Source organism: Pseudopipra pipra, chromosome 1 (assembly GCF_036250125.1).
Source record: "Pseudopipra pipra isolate bDixPip1 chromosome 1, bDixPip1.hap1, whole genome shotgun sequence".
NCBI classification, from domain to species: Eukaryota; Metazoa; Chordata; class Aves; order Passeriformes; family Pipridae; genus Pseudopipra; species Pseudopipra pipra.
Window position 1 is genome coordinate 155128726 of NC_087549.1, and position 19156 is coordinate 155147881.

The following is a 19156-nucleotide window of genomic DNA, read 5'->3' on the forward strand; positions in this document are numbered from 1 at the left end:
GGCACGTCGATCACGGGCGGTGGGCGGGGCCAGGCCCCTGCGCGGCCGTTCCTACTGGTGGGAGCGCGCGCGGTGGGAGGGGGGGTTTGAAAAAAAACAACCCGCCCCCCGTCGCGCGCCGCGCGCTGATTGGCTGAGCCGCCGTTTGGCGCCAGCTTCGGAGAGGCCGACGGGTACCGGCTGGGGCCAAAGCGCCGCGGCGGCCGCGCTGACGGGAGCGCTTCGCTGTCCTCTTCTCTGCCCGGTCCCGTTCCCGGTCCCGCTCCTATGGATCTCGCGTCCGCCGCTCTCCGCCGCCGCCGCCTCTCGCTCGCCTCGCCGGCGTCCCCCGCCTCGCCCGCCGTGGTCAAGGCGCTCTTCCAGGACGAGCTTTCGCCCGTCTCCGACCTCCGCCTCAGCATGGAGCAGCTTGGGCGCGGGTGAGTCGGGGCGGGGGGGGCCCTCTGAGGGCAGGCCCTGGGAACCCCCCCTTTTTATCATGAGAACCCCTCCAAAAAAAAAAAAAAAAGGGAGGCTCGAGGGTTTATCTCCCCCCTTCTTCCTTCTATACTAAAGCATCCCCTTTCCCCCCGCCCGTCCGGGGCCTTTTCTCCCCCCCTTCCAGGGCCTTTTCTCCCCCTCCTGGACACGAAGCGAGGCCTGGGGGGCTCCCCCCCATGTAAAAAAAAAAGCCCAAGGCCTCCAGGAGTCGTTTTCCTTCCGTTCGGTTCCCTCCCCCGCACTGGAGCCTTGTGGAGCTTCCCGCCTCCCGGTCCTTTGCTCCCCCCAAACCCTCAGGGGTGGCTCTTAACACCCCCTCCCAACTCCCAGACCCTCAGGGGTGTCTTTACACCCAAAGCCCCAAGGATGTCTTTTATAACCCCCCTCTCTCTCAAACTCTCCCAGTGTCTTTTACCTCTGCTCGACCCCCTCTTCCAAAAAAAACCCCAAACCCCTTTCAGGGATGTCCTTTACCCCCCAAATCCCAACTGCAAGGCCTCGAGGAATTGGAATTCATCTCCTTCCCTCTCCTTCCAAGAACAAGGCCTCGGGGAGCTCATCCACCCTCCCCCCCCCACAAAAAAAAAAAAAAAAAGTGAGGCCTCGTGGATTTCTCCTTCTTTTCCTTCCCCACCCCCGAATCGAGGCCTTGGGGGTCTCTTCATTCCCTTCTCCCTCCAGAAATGAGGCATTGAGGGCCTTATCCTGCTTCCTCTCCTTCCAAACGCCCCCACGGCCCAAACCCGAGGCCTCCAGCCCCTCTTTTCCCAACCCTCCCCCCCAAAAACGGGACCTGGAGGAGCTGTTTGTCCCCTCCCCCACCCGTGACGCCTCCAGGAGTTTTATCCCCCCCCCCAGGAAAACTTCCATGATTCCCTGAACACCCCCCTCCCCGTGCCCGATGCCTCCACCTCCCCCATCCCCCGTGGATCCAGTGCCCTGGGCCACCTTCCCCTCCTGTGTCCCACCCTGGCTCTGCTCTGGGGGTCCACCTCCCTCCTGAGCCCTTCCCTGGCCTTCCCCCTCTCCCACCAACACCTTTGTGCCCATTTTTCATGCCTTCCCTGCACCATCTCAGCTCTGTCCTTCCTCCCTCACCCTGTTCCCACACCTTCCTCCTGTACTCCCAGAGCTCCAGCCATGCAGTTGCTCCATCCAATTTTGCTCTTTCTGATCTCCTTTAACCCCCTTATTCCCCCAGTTTCCCTCCTGAGTGGCTCCTGTTTTGCCCTGGCCCACTCTGGTCTCGATGACCCTCCTGGTTTTGTGTTTGTTGCTCTTCCATCATTCTGGTTTTCTGCAATCACCTGCTTTAGGATCCATCCCTCCTTCAGATTCCTGGGATTCCTGCAGACCATTGGCAGTGCCCTCCATGTAAATTATTCAAGTAGCTTTTCTTTTATTTAAGCGAGGCTCCATATGATTTTCTTATCTCCCAGCACTGAGCTTTAGTGAATATAACAAAATGTGGGAGTCAACTCCTTGTAAAAATGGGTTTGAATTAGAAGTTTGGCATTTTTTCCTGTGCAAGATCCGAATTAAAGGAGTGGCTGCCAGAGAGAGGGTTGCACTTCCAGCTGGGATCTCTGATAGAACTCCCTGGAGTGTGGTGTGGGAGGTGCTAATGCGACTCCAGGCACCAATAACCAGAAGTTTCGTGGCCAAGTCTGTAATTCTGAGGTATCAAAACCTTCCTCTGTGAGGGCACAGGCTCTAAAAGAACGTTTTGAACCCCCCAGAGCTGATGTGAACGAAGAAATGTTTGGTGTGAGGAGACCAGGAAGGCAACCAGAATTAACTACTGTGTTAAATGACACTTCCCCTGCCTCAGGAGCCAAATTTTTAATATTTTCAAACCCAAAACATGAAGCTTCAGGCCCTGTGGGTGTTGGATCTGATCCAGTGGTGACATTGTCCCCGTTCTCAGCAGCACCCAGAGCACAGGACAGTGCTCTGCAGGTTTTCCAAGTGGGAATCTCCTCACCAGGTGATGATCACCAGGTTGTATTTGTTGCCTCACAGAGCTTTTAAACCAAATCCCAAACTTCCCTTTCCAGGCAGCGGGAAAACACGGAGCAAGACCTGGGGAACAAGAATGGATTGCAGAGATCTTCATCCTCAGAATCCACAGACTCAGGTATGGCCTTCCCAGGTAACAATTAACAATTAAGGATTGAAAAGCAGCTGCCAGGGTTTGGGTAGAGAGCCTTCCCTGCCTGCAGTCCCACCATTCCTGGGGTGGAAAACAGGGAGAAGGTGTTGGGATCCCATCTCTCCCATGGAACTCCTGCCCTTTGGAGGGTGATGAAGGCAAATCCCCACCATCTGTTTTCTCTCTCTGAACCCAAACTGGGCCAGCCTGCCCCAGTTGAGTGGGTTTGCCTTGTGGTTTGGGGCTGTGGGTTTTTGTTGTTTTTTTTTTTGTTACCAAGAGCTGGTTGTTTATCTGAAACACTTCAGTTCTGATGCTTGCCTAGAGAGATTTCCTTTGTTTCAGGTGAGAAGCTTTATCAGTAAAAATGAAACAAGCTCTTCCCCTGTAACTTGCAGACACAGAGAAGCTCTGGTACCTCATTGCTCCAGCTCAGGGAAATCAGCGTTTCCACCTGAATTTACACCCCACTTTGAAGGCACTTTTAGCCTAGAAATGAACTTTATGAACTCCTAAAACAAAAGTCCAGCTCACAAAGCACAGAGCAGGATAGAACAACCAACCTTGTGAAATCCTCAGTCTCTCCAGCTCCTCAGGAATCTGTGTCTGAGTAACTTTGCAGCTCCACAGCATTTTAGCACAGACAAATGCAATGTTCTGCTTGGCTTGTGCTTATGTAAGTGCTTCCTGTTCTTTCCAGTACATTAGGAAGGCCCTTTTGACTACTTATCTTTTTGGAATAAGCCCAAAATTTCTTCCTGGGAAGAGGTATAACTAAAAACATGGCTTAGAGAAAAAAAAAAACCAACCTATATGACTAAACTGTTTGTTTATTAAGGTGTGTGGGAGAGAATAAGCCAAGAGTATTCCATGTGACAGTCTAGGCAGGGCTAGGGGGGCTTTTTTTTAATTACTCCTGGTTTTCCCCAAGCACTTGATTATCCATATCCATGTCCAAATCCAGCCTTAGGGAGTGTCTGTAACCTGACTGGGGGGTGAGGCTGCACGTGGGACTCTCCACGTGAGCTCCCCGGGTCTCTCTGTGGCAATCTGTCACAGTGTCCAACAATTTCCTGGGGACTGACCACCAGGAATCCTGTGTGTCCCCTGCAGGTTTGGCTTTGGATTCCCCCGGCCCTGCGACCTCCGGCAACCCCGTGGAGGACACGTATGTACCACGGGTTAGACCCGTATGTAACCATGTGTTAGACCCGTATGTAACCACGGGTTAGACCCGTATGTAATCATGTGTTAGACCTGTATGTAACCACGGGTTAGACCCATATGTAACATCGGGTTAGACCCGTATGTAACCACGGGTTAGACCCGTATGTAACCACGGGTTAGACCCGTATGTAACCACGGGTTAGACACGTATGTAACCACGGGTTAGACCCGTATGTAACCACGGGTTAGACACGTATGTAACCACGGGTTAGACCCGTATGTAACCACGGGTTAGACCTGTATGTAACCATGTGTTAGACCCATATGTAACCACGGGTTAGACCCGTATGTAACCACGGGTTAGACCCGTATGTAACCACGGGTTAGACCCGTATGTAACCACGGGTTAGACCCGTATGTAATCATGTGTTAGACCCGTATGTAATCATGTGTTAGACCCGTATGTAACCACGGGTTAGACCCGTATGTAACCACGGGTTAGACCCGTATGTAGCCACGGGTTAGACCCGTATGTAGCCACGGGTTAGACCCAACTTGGGCATGCTGGATCAGCAACAAACGTGGCTTGATGAGGCCCTGATGAGACTTTGCCTTTGCTGGCACGTGTGGGCTCTTCCCTCACGAGCTGGAGGGGCTGGGAATGGTCCTGCCCGTGTCCCAGGGCACCGAGGTGTTGGCTCTGAGCTGAGGTGTTGTACCACACCCCTCACCAGGAGCCTGAGGCTGCACCAAGTTGCAGTTTCCAACACTTAAATTGTGCTTTTCTGTGCCTTAACTGGTCACAGAATCCCAGAATCATTTAAGTTGGAAAAAACCTCTAAGATCATCAAGCCCAACCTTTGACCCATCACCACCTTGTCAGGTAGAACTGATGCCAGCAGTTACCCTGAGCTTTGAGCTTGCCACTCCCAAGTGGATTATTTCTTCCCCCTAATCTATTCCCAGGGATGGGGACAGATGCCCTTGGTCCCTGATTTACCACGCCCTTCCTCCTTCAGCCTCACTTCTTGTCTGAACAGTGCTGGAAAGAATTGAAGGGAAGGAGGGGAGATGGAGTCTTTGAGTGTTTCAAAAATCAGGATGGGATAGCCTGGCTGTAAATAGGGTTTGGGAGAGACAAGTGTCATTAAGAAGCAGGTTGCCCAGAGCAGCTGTGGCTGCCCCATCCCTGGAAGTGTCCAAGGTCAGGTTGGATGGGGCTTGGAGCAACCTGGGCTAGTGGAAGGTGTCCCTGCCCGTGGCAAGGAGTGGGAGTGGATGCTCCTTAAGATCCCTTCAAACCCAAACCATCCTGGGATTCTGTGTTGGCTTGTGCTTGGCATAACCCCTAAATATAGGGCTGACTTTTAATGTGCATCTCTCTTGCTTTTAGGTTTGAGAAAGCAATTCTCAAATCCAGCAGACTGAAGTGAGTACAATTCTATTTTAAACTCTTAGTGTCTGCTGTAGCTTATGGAGTTGGGGGGGGTGAGTTTTAATCATGTCTTTTAAAACAAAATGTTGAAATAAATCTCTTTTTCCCTGCAGCCTTCGAATACCTTTCAGGAGAATACACTCCCTGCCAGTAAGTGAGAGTGGTACTGATGGTCTGCAAGTGCTAAAGGATTTAGCATGTTCCTAGTTGAATACATTGCCTAACTTGCTAATTTTCTGGCTGCAAAACCAACTGCTGAGGGTGCTTGATGCAAACTGTCAGAATTGCAGCTTGTACATTCTAAATCTCACTTAAGTCCCCGTGAAATCTCCGTGCTGTGGCTCCATCACTGCTGCAGTGGAAGCATTTTGGTACCTGTGCTGAGGTGTCAGCAAAGTTTCCTGCACAAATTCATAGTCAGAGACTTTACAGTCTGTATTAACCCCTTGTGTGCTTAAAATGTGCTTTTTGCACAATACTGAACTGGCATTTTTGTGTGGTCATTGTAGCAAAATCTGCTGGGATCCAGCCCTGCCCTGAAGAGAAACCATTCAGATTCTCTGGACAGTGATGCTTTCCAGCCACTGGCACAAGATGAAAATAAGGAGAATGTAAGTGATTAGAGATTAATAAAAGTTGGGAAGACTTTGAATGTGCAGCTCCACCACTAACCCTGACTCCTTTGTGGCTGTGGCAAGGGAGGAGGTGTTCTCTTTGCTTGCTCTAGGGAATTCCAAGGGCTGCCTCCAGGAAGCTGTTTAGGTGGATCAACCCCTCTCATCCCACTGCTGCCATGGATTCCTCGTGGAATCAATGTCCTTTGGCTGCTGGGAATCCCGTGGGTGGGACTCTGACAGGTCTGCAGGAGAGGACACAGCCTTGGCTGCCTTCAAAAGTGATGTATTTTGCAGAGAAGCTGACTGACAGGAACAGAAAAGCCTTCAGCCTGTAGGTGATGTCAGGAACATAAATTTTGGGTTATGTTAAATGAAACACTTGTAACGTCTTTCATTTGAAAACATTCACCTTCAGACTATTCCTGTTGGCAGCAGGGAGCTTAAATCCAAAATGGCAGGTAGTTTTAAAAAAGCCCTGTGAGGATAAAATGATCCAAGCAACCCACACAGTTTGTCATTCTGGTAAAATGTTTGTTTTCTTCCTTTTTAATTCAGGAATCATTTGAGTTTAAGAAGCCAACCAAACCAGCCTCTCGTTGCTTCCGTGATGGAAGGGCTGGAGCGAGGCAGAACTCATCTCCAGCTCAGATTGTAAGTTCTTTTAAACTAATTCTCACCTAATTCCTTGCTGCCCACTCTCTGGGAGGAAGAAAAATTGTGTCAGGGCTCAAGGGCAGTACTGTCAGTCACCACTGCTCAGGTGCCAAATAGAAAGACTTATTTATCTGCCAGGTAAGAAAATTTTTCTCACCTTTGGCTCCTGAAATGGTCAGAAATTTGAAATGTGGATTGTTCTGGGAAGGGTGAGTCAGTGCAGAGCTGAGGTTCTGCTGCAGTAATTGAAGGGAGTGTGGGCATTGATGTGGAATTGGAATTGATTTCACTGTGACTTATGTTGAGGCTGATGCACTTGGAACAACAACCCCAGCTGTGCAGAAAAAGCCTGATTCTGTGTCCAGGTGTGACACCCAGGGAGAAAATGTTGCCTTATTTGTGTCCTGTTGCTTAGAAAAAGCAACTGAAAAATCATGATGGGTCCTTGCACAGAAACAGGGTGGGGGCCAAGTCTTGCCTCCACTCCTTGAGTCTGGCAGCCCCTCATCCTGCCAAGTCCTCTCTGTCCTGTTTGCTCCATGTGAAGGAATAACCCCGGTGTTCCCTGCAGTGCAGGAAGGTCGTGGCATCAGCTCTGGGAAGAGAAGGAATGCTGTTAAAATTAAAGCTGTCTCCTCTCAGATTCCCATGGATGAAACACCCTCGGGTGAGCAGGAGAACTACAGGCCAGCCTTCCTGCAGCAGCATTCCCTGGCCTCGGAAAGCGAGGACGACGATGGCTTCCTGGAGCTGCTGGATGACCAGGATTTGAAGGTATGTGCCAAGGGAATGGGGTGGAGATCCCAGATACGGTTCTCCCTGATGCTGCTGTGTGTGTCTGTGGTGCAGGTGTGTTCTGGCAGAAGTCAGTGTGCTCAGTCAAACTGCAATAAGTTTAGGGAATCATGGAATCCCGGAGTGGTTTGGGTTGGAAGGAACCTCAAAGACCATCCAGTTCCAGCCCCCTGCCATGTGCAGGGACACCTCCCACTAGGAGATGAGGTGTCATCATCTTTTTCAACTCACACTGTGGTATCCCTGTCTTATCCCTGCTCTTTCCTAGTGCAGACAGTGGGATTTGTTTGGTGTGTGAACGAGGAAGTTATTTTTAGTTGGAGAACTGCCTTACAAGAGAGAATTATTGGAACAGTTGACATTTTGCTTTAGAAACTTGCTGGAAAACTCAGAGGTGGTGTTTGCTTTGCAGCCACTTAAATAGAGAACTGTTTCCAGCTGAATTTGAGACGCTTAAAGCTCTGGAGGATCATCACTGTTGATGCATCAATGAGCTGATACAACTCCAGTGTGTCTCAGCTCGGGTCTGTTGTTTCATTGAGCACTGGCCTGATAAGGGAGTTAAATTCCTAAAGCTGCCCTGGCAGCTGAACCCAGCTGGGATGTTTGCCCCAGCTGTGCAGAGCTGTGTGTGCAGCCTGGGGTGCAGTAGGTGGGATGACCCTCCTTTCCTCCCCCCTCAGAACGACGAGGAGGTGCCGTCGGACGTGGCGAGTCTCTGGACCGCGCCCCTGGTCATGAGGAGGGCGGACAATCGGGTGAGTGTTCCCCAGCACAGACACTGGCCTGTGTCCTGGCACTTCCACTGCCCAGACAAGCCATCCCACTGTCTCCTGGGTCCCTAAGGACAACAACAAAACAAGCCATGGCATGACCCCCTGCAGTGTTCCCTTATCTCTGAAGCTGTTTGCCTGGAAGACTTTGTCAGTCTGGAACACTTGCAGGCATTAAATTTCTTTTTACACTTCACAAGCTGTGAGAAAATCTTGACTTCCCTTATCAGAATCTTGTTGGCATATCTGGAATTCGCCCTGCACAGGCTCACCTGGAATGCTGATCCCCTGATAAGGGACTGGGAAAGGAGTTTAGACTCCAGTAAGAAGCTCCTTGATCTGCTGATAGATTGGCTGCTAATTGGTGCAGAGCACTTCATCTTGCTTGGGGTGCTCCAAGCTCCCCCAGTCCCCCCAGTAGCAAGTGTTACTGGAAATGCAGAGCCTGAATAATTCAAATTCCCATCCCGCAGTTGCTGTGCAGTGGTGGTGTCTCAGACAAGGCAAAATCCGTAACAATCCGTAATCCTGAGGCTCGTTTATTTTCCAAGCCAAACCCCTGCTGGAGAACTCAACTCCTCTCCTTCCTCGCAGGCCAAACGGTGCCGCTTGTTTGGCTCTTCGTCCGTGTCCAGCATTGCAGGAAGAACCACCCAGAAGAGGATGGAGAGATCCCAGGAAGACAGTTCCCCAGGGAAAAGCAAGAAGAGGAAAAGCCTGCCTGGAACTTCCGAGGACCCAACGGTTGGTGACTCAGCATCCAGTTTGCAAGGGGGAACTGACTGGGGGGGATCTGGTGTTGGTGCCTGGGTTATGAAGGTCAACGGGAGCTTTTTTTGGCTGAAAAGTGAGATTTGGGGGAGCTGGGGCAGCACTTGCAGATCCTGAGCCTGAGTTTTGCCCTGGAACAGCAGGGAAGCTGAGGAGTCGGAATTCAGAGCTCTGGAGTCGAGTCTGAGCTCTGTGTTGTGGGAAATAGGGAATGGGATGTGTGTGCTGGCAGTGCTGATCTCTGCCCTGTGTCCTCCAGAGTGTGAAACTGGTGAGGACCCAGCCCTCCACAGCAGAGATCGAGAGCATCCTGGACAGCGACCAGAGAGACCTGATTGGGGACTTCTCCAAGGTAATTCCAGGGGTTCCATGGCCAGGGGTTTGCTGGAGTGTCCCAATGGCCTCTCCCAGTGGGGCTGGCTCAAACCAGCCCAGTAAAGCCCCTCCCTTTGCAGAGGCTTTTCTGCTGCTACATAAATCTTGCTTGGTTGGACTCGAAGGTTGGACTTGATGATCTTGGAGGTCTTCTCCAACCTTAACCATTCTATGGTCCTCAAACAACTAGGAGAGGCTGTTGGTGAGAAGGGACAGGTTAGACACAAAGTGATTAATTTGTAGTTAAAGACCTACAAAATCCCTCTGGTGCAGGAGCCAAAAATTAAATTCTGTCCCTGACTTTAGAATTCTCGGTCTTAACTCCTGAAGAGATTCTTGTCATCAAAGTATCTGTCAGAGAATGAAGTGCTGGATGCTGTGACTCACATCTGGATTTTCTCCCTCCTCTCTGTCTTAGAGTTATTTACTTGACACTGTTGATGGGAAACATCAGGATTTAAAATACATCGACTCGGAAATGGTGAGTGCTCCAAGGAGAGGCAGGAAAATTCTTTACTGGGCTTTAGGGGACGACACAAAAGCATCTTGAAACAACTGACCTCTGGTTTTTTGTGTTTGTTTTTTTTTTTCTCAGATTGTGTCTGTGCTGACTGGGAAGTTTGAGAGCTTCATCAAGCAATGTGTGATAATGGACTGCAGATACCCCTACGAGTACGAAGGAGGGCACATCAAGGTATGTTGACCCTGTAAGAGCAACCCAGAGGGGTCTGAAGTTGCAGTATGAGGTCACTTGGCCCCACGTGGGGCTGACTGATATCCAGGGCCATGTGGATATGTTATTCCTGAGGTGCCCCACTGGGACCCTGTCCCACCCACCCACTGCCTGGGTCTTGGACACTGAGCTCACACTTGGTTCATAAAGTGCCTTTTCCCCTCAGAGGGGAGTGTTCTGCCCTCCTTAAGCACAGGAGGGGGCCTTTGTGGCCCTCAGGGAGATGGTTCCAGAGGAAGGATGTAAGACACTCAGTGTGCAACATCCTGGTATCCAGGGAAGCTAAAATTGGAATATTAAACTTAATTTAAATCACAGACTTCAAAGAGCAAAGAGCTGTGCAAAACATAACCAGGAACAGATCACCCAGAGAGGATGTGGCCTTAGAGCCCCTTCCAGGGCCTAAAGGGGCTCCAGGAGAGCTGGAGAGGGACTGGGGACAAGGGATGGAGGGACAGGACAAGAGGGAATGGCTTCCCACTGCCAGAGGGCAGGGAGAGATGGGATATTGGGAAGGAATTCCTCCCTGTGAGGAGGGGAGGCCCTGGCACAGGTTGCCCAGAGAAGCTGTGGCTGCCCCTGGATCCCTGGAAGTGTCCAAGGCCCAGCTGAAGCAACCTGGGAGAGTGGAAGGTGTCCCTGCCCATGGCAGGGGGTGGGATGGGATGATCCTCAAGGTCCCTTCAGACCCAAACCATTCTGGGATTCTGTAACTGATCCTGGACATTGCTGCTCGATCAAAGGCCATCCCAAATACATGAGGTGGGGAGGGAAATCCCAGGAGCCACAGCCTCCAGGTGCTGAATTGTCCATCTGAACCAGGCCGTGGTCACCCAGAGCCAGTCCCAGACCCTGGGGTGTGCTGGTGGGGTTTGGAGCTGGGTTTGGAGAGGGTTCCAGGGCTCCTCCAGCAAACCAAGGGGAGGAAACTGCCCTCGAGGGAGTGAGATAAGTTTGTTCAGTTCCCCCTGCCCTCACAGGGTGCCATAAACCTCCACATGGAAGAGGACGTGGAGAACTACCTGCTGAAGCAGCCGATCGAGCCGGCGGAGAACAAGCGGGTCATCGTGGTGTTCTACTGCGAGTTCTCCTCGGAGCGGGGCCCTCGCATGTGAGTGCCCAGCCCCTGGAGGAGGACCTGCTGCAGTGCTGGGAGCAGAGCTGTGGGGGTGGCACCACCAGGACATGGGGGTTGTCACCTGGCAGGGCTGTGGCACAGCCCGTGGTGGGAGCGGCCGGAGCGCCGGTGTGTTCGGAGGGAAAGGGAAAAACCGGTTCACTGTGGCTGTGTGGGTCCTCAGCCCCTTCCTGACAGGCAGCAGCAGCCCCCTGTGGTGCCAGGGACGGGGAGTCTGGGGTGAGAGCTGGCTTTGGGTGTTGTTTGTGGAGTGCAGGGTTCACCAGGATCTTTGGTGCTGCAGGTGCCGGTTCGTGCGGGAGCAGGACAGGCTGAGCAACGAGTACCCCAGCCTGCACTACCCAGAGCTCTACGTGCTCAAGGGGGGCTACAAGGATTTCTTCTCGAGATGCAGGGTAAGGAACTTCCTCCCAGACTGTGGATTCCCCATCCCTGGAGGTGTTCAGGGCTTGGAGCAGCCCGATCTAGTGGAAGGTGTCCCTGCCCCTGGCAGGGGGTGGAACAAGATCTTGAGGGTCCTTTCCAACCCAAACCATCCCATGATTGTTCTTTGATCTCTTTCACACTCAGGAGAAGTGGTAGATAAGTATGATTGATTTGTTCATGCTCAGACTTGTCCTTGGGGCAGAGTGGCTTGGCTGGGGTGGCTTCTCTGCTCTCTCTGTGCTCTGTTCCCAGAGCAGCTCAGGTTTGGCTCTCTGAGCCTGTTCCTTCCCTCAGAGCTGTTTTCCTGCCATAGCTGAAAGGTTTTTCCACTTGTCTCAGAGGTAAAGTATAAAAGTGGTTTCTGCCCTTGTAGAACAAACTGTCACTGAGGGAAGGGACTGAAGGCTGCTCAGCCTGCACAGAGCAGGGGAGAAGACAAGGCTTGACAGCAATTGCTGGAAAATAAATGGAAACCTCTGGTCTCCTGCAGTCCTGAAACAGCAAAATTGGAAACCTGAGCTTGGAGTTTACAACCTCTAATTCAGACAAGGAGACTAAGAACACCCCACAGCTCTTCCCAGCACTTTGAGGATGGGATTCCTCCTACCACTTGGCTTTTGCTCCTGCAGCATTTCCATGGCTGGACTCTCTCCAGTGCTCCCGGGGTCTGTCCTGCTGCTCTGGCACAAACAGGCCATGGCCTGACTGTCACCTCAGTCCCTCACACTTCAGAGTATCCCTTAGATTGCCTTCCTGGTGTGTTTTCAGGGAGATGGGAGATACCTGGCCTGTCTGTGGCCAGTTGGATGGGGTTGTCAGCTCCTCCCTGCTGGGCTGTTGGGCCCTGTGGGAGATGCTGGTGCTGGTGGCACCGAGTGCTGCCGAGGTGTTTGGCCCTCCCTGCGATCTGCTGGCTCCCCGGGGGTGATGGGCACGTGGGATTTGGGTTGTCCCGGTGGGTTTTGGGTTGTCCCGGGGAGGGGTGACCGAGGCCTCAAGGTGGCAGCACGGAACAGCCGACGGGGCTCTGCGATCCCGATCACGGGGATCCTTCCAGTCCCTGCCCTCCAGGGTGAACACCACACAGGCTCAGCCGGCGTGGTGGTGCCTGCCAGAGCCTTTGGGATGAGAGCCCTGTACCCAGGGTTTGTAGCTGTAATCTGAACATCCCTGGGCTCTGAGCGTGGAGCTCCCATGTGGAGCGGGGGGTCCGTCCCTCTTTGTTCCAAGGGTGGTTGTTCCAGTGGCTGCTGCCAGGCTCTGCCAGCAGGATCCTCAGCCCTGTGACACCGAGGTGGCAGCAGCTCCTCTCTCCCCAGAGCTTCTGCGAGCCCGAGAGCTACCGCCCGATGCACCACAAGGACTTTAAGGAGGACCTGAAGAGGTTCCGCACCAAGAGCAGGACCTGGGCTGGGGAGAAGAGCAAGAGGGAGATGTACAGTCGCCTGAAGAAGCTCTGAGGGCTGCAGGGACCCAGCACGGACTGTCCAGCGTGGGGGGCCTGTCCTGCCTCTCTGCTCCTCTGTTTGCTCCCTGGGAACTCCTGGAACTTGGGGCTTCGGGCCCGGATCCGGCCGGGAGCTGCCTTTGGTTATTTTTGTTACATTGCTTCCTGAAAAATGGCTTCTTGTGTTCTGTGCCACCCCCAGAGCGCCCAGGGAGGGGTGGGGAGAGACCCGTGGGGGTAGCAGTGTTGAGGGTGTTTTAGTGCCTGGTATTTTTTTAAATGCTCGATTTTATTTAAATACAGTCAAATGAAGCCAATACTGCTGCTGTTGGATCATCTGGGTTCTACTCAGACCTGGTTTCTGCCCCAGGGCATCCTGCTGGTGGAGGGGTGGGGGTTAATTATTGTACTCAGCTGCAGCTTTGGTTCTGTGTAGTGTTTGTGGTGAAGGAGAATGGGAGATGTCCCGTTACAGCCCGAGGTTCCCACCTCTAAGCCTCTGAAAGCCCATCTAAGGGGAATTGCTGGTTCATAAATATCATGTTCACCTCGTTTACTTCAAATTGTTTTATTTCATAGTCTCTTTGTGTAGTTTTAGAGGAGTTGGTGTTTTAAAGGAGGGAGAATTTCTGGGGGGTCAGCAGTGGGGTGAAAAGCTGTTGATTTGCTGTCGCCGCTGCCTCCGAGGGTGTGAGCTGTTATCCTGAAACATTCCCAGAACAGAGAGTGAGGAATCCTGGGAGGCTGCTCCTACACCCAGGGGTGATTGTGGCCACTTCTCCCTCTGCCAGGAAAGCAGGAAGTAAGTTAATCCTTGAAGGAAGAGGAACTTCCTCGGCAGCGTTGGGCCCTGCAGCTGAGGAAGTTCTGCTGTGCCAGCCCCAAAACTGCCTGGCTGCTGATTTTTGGGGTCACATCAGCCCCAACTCTCCAGTCCTGCAGCAGCCCAGGGATTTTGGGGTGTGATGGAGCTGGAGCTCATCTTCCTCACACACCAGCTTCCTGGAGAAACTGGTGCTCCTTGGGAGCACCACGTGCCTGGGAAGCTCCCAGCTCTCCTCTCGTGTCCTGTTTGTATCCGTGTCAAAAAAGTGTTGAAATGGAGGTGCCTTATGTGGAGTTCTAACTTGATTTTTTTTGAAAATCTGTTTCTTAGAACGTTGTTGTTAATCCTCTTGAGAAGCAAAAGGGTAGACTTGGAGGTTTTTCTCGTTTAAAAAAAAATAAATCGGAATTTGCTGTTTTCCCTCAAAGCTGAAGCCCTCGAAGGGGGAGATGAGGAAATGCTAAATCAGAAATGGTGGTTACAAACTTCTCCCTTTGGGAAATTTGGGAGGGCTGAACTCCTGAGTGGGGGATGTGGGGTGGGAGGAGGCCACAGGCAGTGACCTGAGTGACCCAAACTGCTCTTTGGTCAAGCCCAGGGGGTAAATCATCAGTTCCACACGAGGGCTGGGCAGGATCTCTTGGTACAACTCCATGATCCAACAGTTTCTCCATGTGAGAGTTTAACTCCTCAGAAAAAGCGGATGGAGACTTGCTGGGGTCATGATGCTCGTTTCTGAGGACACTCAGCTGGAGCAGAACTCTTACAGCAATCCCTGCTGTGCAGCTGCACTTCCCCTGGATCTGCTCATCATCCCAAACTTCCTGCTACTCAGGAAGCTGGATCTGGGGCGGGTGCTGGAGCTGTGGCCCAGCAGTACTGGGGGATGAGCAGAGATTGGGAATGATTGTGGTGCCAAATTTTGCCCCAAAAGGCACAGAGAAACTGCTCAGAGACAGAGTTTTAGTCTTTGAGCAGCGAGGTGTTTATTCAAGGCTCACGCTGGACAAACTGCTCTCCCTCTTCAGTGAAAAGACAGGATTATACACAATTTTTACAAGTGATTACAACATTTTCACGTGCATATTCATATAATTGCAACATCTAGTTATAATATTCATAACAGGCGGAGTCTGGGAGGAGTCTGGGGTGGAGTCCTCTTTCTGGAGTGATGTTTGGTGGTCGTTCCTGTTCCTTCAGCCTCATGGGGTCGCATTTTTACGCTTCTTCCTTGGCTGAACTTTTCAACTGGAGCCCTGTGGGGATGGAAATGAGCCCCTGGTGTCAGAGCCCACCTTGCTCTGTGGGTCCTGAGGTGGGAGAAGGCTGGGAGAGGGGTGCTCCAGGCAGGATCTGCACTGTGCCATCCCAGAGCTTAATGGATTGCTGTGGGCAAAGGGAATAAGGTCCTAAAAACCCAAACAGTTTGAATCCAAATCTGCTGCAGCAGAGGCACTGGTGAAGCTGCTCCCTGTCACTGCAGTGTCAGAACCAGCCCAGGGTTGGGGTTGCTGCTTTTCATGTCCTGGGTCCTTTCTTGTACTTGCAGGAGAAACACTTCCAGAGAAACTGGGGGTGCTCCATCCCTGGAAGTGTCCAAGGCCAGGTTGGACAGGGCTTGGAGCAACCTGGGCTGGTGGAAGGTGTCCCTGCCCATGGCAGGGGGTGGCACTGGATGGGCTTTAAGGTCCCTTCCCACCCAAACCATTCTGGGATTCTGTGAACTCCAGGGCTGCAGCCACCTGAATTCAAAGCTGGGCATTCCCATCACTCCATGTTCATTGTGGAGTCTCAGCTCGCTTTGGGATGCGGGTCCTGGGCTGTGCTGGAGGCTTTCCCAGGGCTGGGAAGAGCTTCAGCAGAGCGTGGGGGTGACGAGCAGGTGGCCAACAATGGGGTCAGCATTAAAAGCTTCCCTGAAAACACAGCAATGTGACCCCAAATCCGCGGGAGGCTCAAGCAGAGAACTGGGTGGGGGTTTTTTCCCTTCCCTCCATCTGTCATCCTTAGAACTCGTTTTGAAAGCAGCTTAAACCTTCATCAGCTTTGACCACCAGCTCCTGAATGGCACAAAGGTTGGTGTTTCCTTGCACGTTGTGTTACCTTTGGTGGCCTAAAGGGACTCTTGTGCTCTGTCTTTTGTGGCATTTGGGGCTGATAAAGGCCAACTGCAAAGGGCCAGCTGCCCTGCTGTGCCAGCAGCTCCTGGATCCCTTGGATTCCCTTGGGAATTGGCAGTGGGTGTTGGACATCCCTCCAGTGCTGCCTGGCTGTGGTGTTCAGTGCTGCCCCAACCAGCCAGTTCCCTGCTTTTAACTCCTTTTGCAGCTTTCAAACCAATCTGCCTTTGCCCTCGGCTGCTGCCCTTGGGGTGTGAGGCAGCAGGGAATGGGCAGGGGCTGCACCACCAGGGTCTTCTTCACCCAAAATTCTCCCCTTGGGGCGGGCAGCAGGAGGGGAGGAAGGGCAGGTGGGCACAGGGGGGTGGCAGCCCCAGAGGTGCCTCCCTGTTCCATCCAGGCTTCACCCCTCACCTTCACCTCCTGCCATGGGGCCACATGTGTGTTCTTGGAGACCCTCAGGCACTTCTGGAGAAGGGATGTGACCAAGACCCCCGCCGGGGTCTGCCCTGGGGGCCTGATGTGCTTTTGGGGTCCCAGCCCCAGCCAGGCTGTGCTGGCCCAGGGTGTGTGTGCTGCAGACAGGCCGGGGCTGTGGCTGTTGGATGAACTCTCCAGTCGTGTTTGCTGGGGCTTAAGGCTCGAGCAAGGAGCCATAAAAAGGGAGGATAACATCAGAAGAGGAAAGTGGAAGGAGGCCAAGAGGAACGTGGCCAAGTGCCCTTTCCTTCTTTCTCTTTGGCTCTGTGTGGGGAACCCCCGAGGGTGTGGGATGTGTCACATCCCTGTGCCAGGCCGGGCATGGCCCCACCACCGCGGGGACACACGAGAGGAATGTCCCTGGGGGGGTCTGGGGGTCCCGGGGAGGGCAGGGAAGGGAGGGAGGCTGAGCTGGGGGAGAGGGGCCCAGGGAAAGAGCTCCTGTACGGATGGAGCTGCAGCTCCCACTCCACCTCGGGGCACATCCCCGTGGGGTGGCTTCTGTCGCCGCGTTTGGTGGCACGGGAGGGGGTGTTGGGGTAGGAAGAGCCCCGTGGCTGCATCCCGAGTGTCTCCACGGGAGGAATTGAGCAGGGCGGGGCAGGAGACGGCGGCGGGGGGAGCGGAGCGTGTGCGGACATCCCGGGGGCGGCTGGACCGGCCTCTGCCGACCCCTGCCAGGGCCACCGGGAGGGACAACCCCGGCTCCGGGAAAGGACAACCCCGGCTCCGGGAGGGGACACCCCCGGCTCCGCGCTGCTTGTCCCTGCAACCCCCTCAGCGGGATTCCCGGCCCGGGAATTCCGTGCCATGGCTCAGCACACCCCCCCGAGCGAGCCCCGGTGCCGATGGAGGGTTGGGAAGCGGGGCTGCCCCCGGGGATGCCCTGGCAGCTCCCCCACAGGTGACCCCCGCGGGCCGGTGGAGGCTCCCCAGGAGCTGCTCCCCTTCCTGGGCACAGGCTCCCCGTGCCAGGGGAGGGCCGTGGCCCATCCCGAGGGTCCCGTGCCCTGGGGGAGGGCAGCGGGGGTGCCGGGTTCGCGGGGGTGCCCTGGGAACAGCGCCGGGGCCGCGCTGACGGGGGATGATGCAGCAGCACAGCCCCGGCCCGTGACGCTGCCGGGCTGCAATTAGCAGGTGCCAACACTGCTGGGGTTTGGCCCTGGTTCAGCCCTGCTTTGCCTCTGCTTCCTCCCACCATCCTCCTCCTCTGTGGGGCTGAGCAGTCCCGCGGGCACAGTCCCTCACAGAGCCCGTGTCCCGCAGGCTGAGGAGCAGAGCTGTGCTCCGGGAGGCAGCACGGCTGGGCTTTCAAACCCACTGAACCAGTTTGGTGGGTGTGAGGTCCGTGGGGGAGCCTCTGGGCACTGCCACAGTCCCAGGAAACGCGGGGTCTGCCCTTGCAGAGCAGCCACAAGTGAATTTGGGGCTGTGTTTGGGGCTTTCCCGGGTGCAGAGCCGGGGTTTTGCATGTGGAGAGGATGAGTTTGGTCCTGGCCGTTCCCCTGTTGCTGCAGGAGGGGAAGTGGTGACACAAGTTCTGTACTGGGAACAACAGGTCACATCCCCCCCAGCCCCACAAACCTGCAGCCCCCTGGGCTGCTCCTCTCCCCTCCATCAGGTGTGTCTGGAATTGAGTAAGAAGTCTGAGCATTGATCTGTTGGAATGAATCCAGAGGAGGCCATCGAGATGAACAGAGGGATGGAACCCTTTCCTGCGAGGAAAGGTGAGGAAATGCCTCACCACCCCCACAGGGAAGAATCTCCTCCCAGTGTCTAATCTAAATCTACCCTCCTTTAGCTTAAAGCCATTTCCCCTTGTCCTGTTCCTCCATCCCTTGTCCCCAGTCCCTCTCCAGCTCTCCTGGAGCCCTTTTAAACCCTGGAAGGGGCTCTCAGCTCTCCCTGGAGCCTTCTCTTCTCCAGGGGACTCCCCCCAGCCCTCCCAGCCTGGCTCCAGAGCAGAGGAGCTCTCCTCTCTTCCACCTTTTCTTGTCAGAAAGCAGCAGGACCTGCTCCTGCCTTGGGCAGGGAAGGAGAGATCACCAGGGCAGAGGCATCACTTCCAGCACCCCCTGGATGGCCTGGAGTCCTCTGTGGCTGGCAGAGAGCTCCGAGCCTGGTGTTCTCCAGGGGTACGTGCACACACCCACACACACACTGCAGCTGTGCACAGATGTCTCTTGGACCCCGCTGAGGGTGTTTATTCCTATTTCCAGCTGCTCCCAGCTGACCTTTTGGCTGGCTCTGGTGCTGGTGGGGCTGTTGGAGTCATTCACAATCTGGTTTTTGTCAAGAGCTGTGATCCAGCAAACCTCTGCCCCAGCGCCCGGGGGGCAGGGGGGGCGCGGGGTCTCTCCACTCACTGCTCCCACTCTGCAGCCAGGGCCCGTTCCCAAGGGATTTCACCCCAAACTCGCATCGGGCAAGACCCGGTCTGCCATTTCACCCGACTTCTGTGCCATCAGCCGGCCCTGCCGCGGCGTCGGAAGCGGAGCAGGGACAGCTCCGGGTCCCCCTGCTCTGCGGGCGGAGCCGCGACAGGAGCCCGGAGCGGGACGGGAGCGGGGCATTGGCACCGTCTGCGGCAGCTGTTTGCGGAACGAACGTGTGTCCGTGGCCTAGGAGACCGTCTCTGGCCTGGAGAGCTGACAGTGGGAATAAAGACGTTTGGAGAAGGGAGACAAAGGCGCGATTGTTGCGGCCGGGGCTCGGCCGGGGAAGCGGCTGCGGAGCACGGAGGCCGTGGCGGAGCCGCCGGGCCCTG

At 54.3% G+C, this 19156-nt stretch overlaps 1 protein-coding gene across 1 annotated transcript; it reads left to right on the top strand.

The window, feature by feature from the left end:
* The first annotated feature begins 125 nt into the window (after positions 1-125).
* Positions 126-13526, top strand: CDC25A (cell division cycle 25A). The gene is made up of 16 exons (XM_064651155.1): positions 126-419; positions 2538-2617; positions 3746-3800; positions 5193-5228; positions 5348-5384; positions 5744-5845; positions 6407-6502; positions 7148-7279; positions 7984-8058; positions 8668-8817; positions 9104-9196; positions 9638-9700; positions 9815-9913; positions 10933-11063; positions 11374-11485; positions 12836-13526. Exons 1-16 carry the CDS (start codon positions 268-270, stop codon positions 12974-12976), a joined length of 1554 nt encoding a protein of 517 aa, XP_064507225.1. The 5' UTR covers positions 126-267; the 3' UTR covers positions 12977-13526.
* The last annotated feature ends 5630 nt before the right edge of the window (positions 13527-19156 follow it).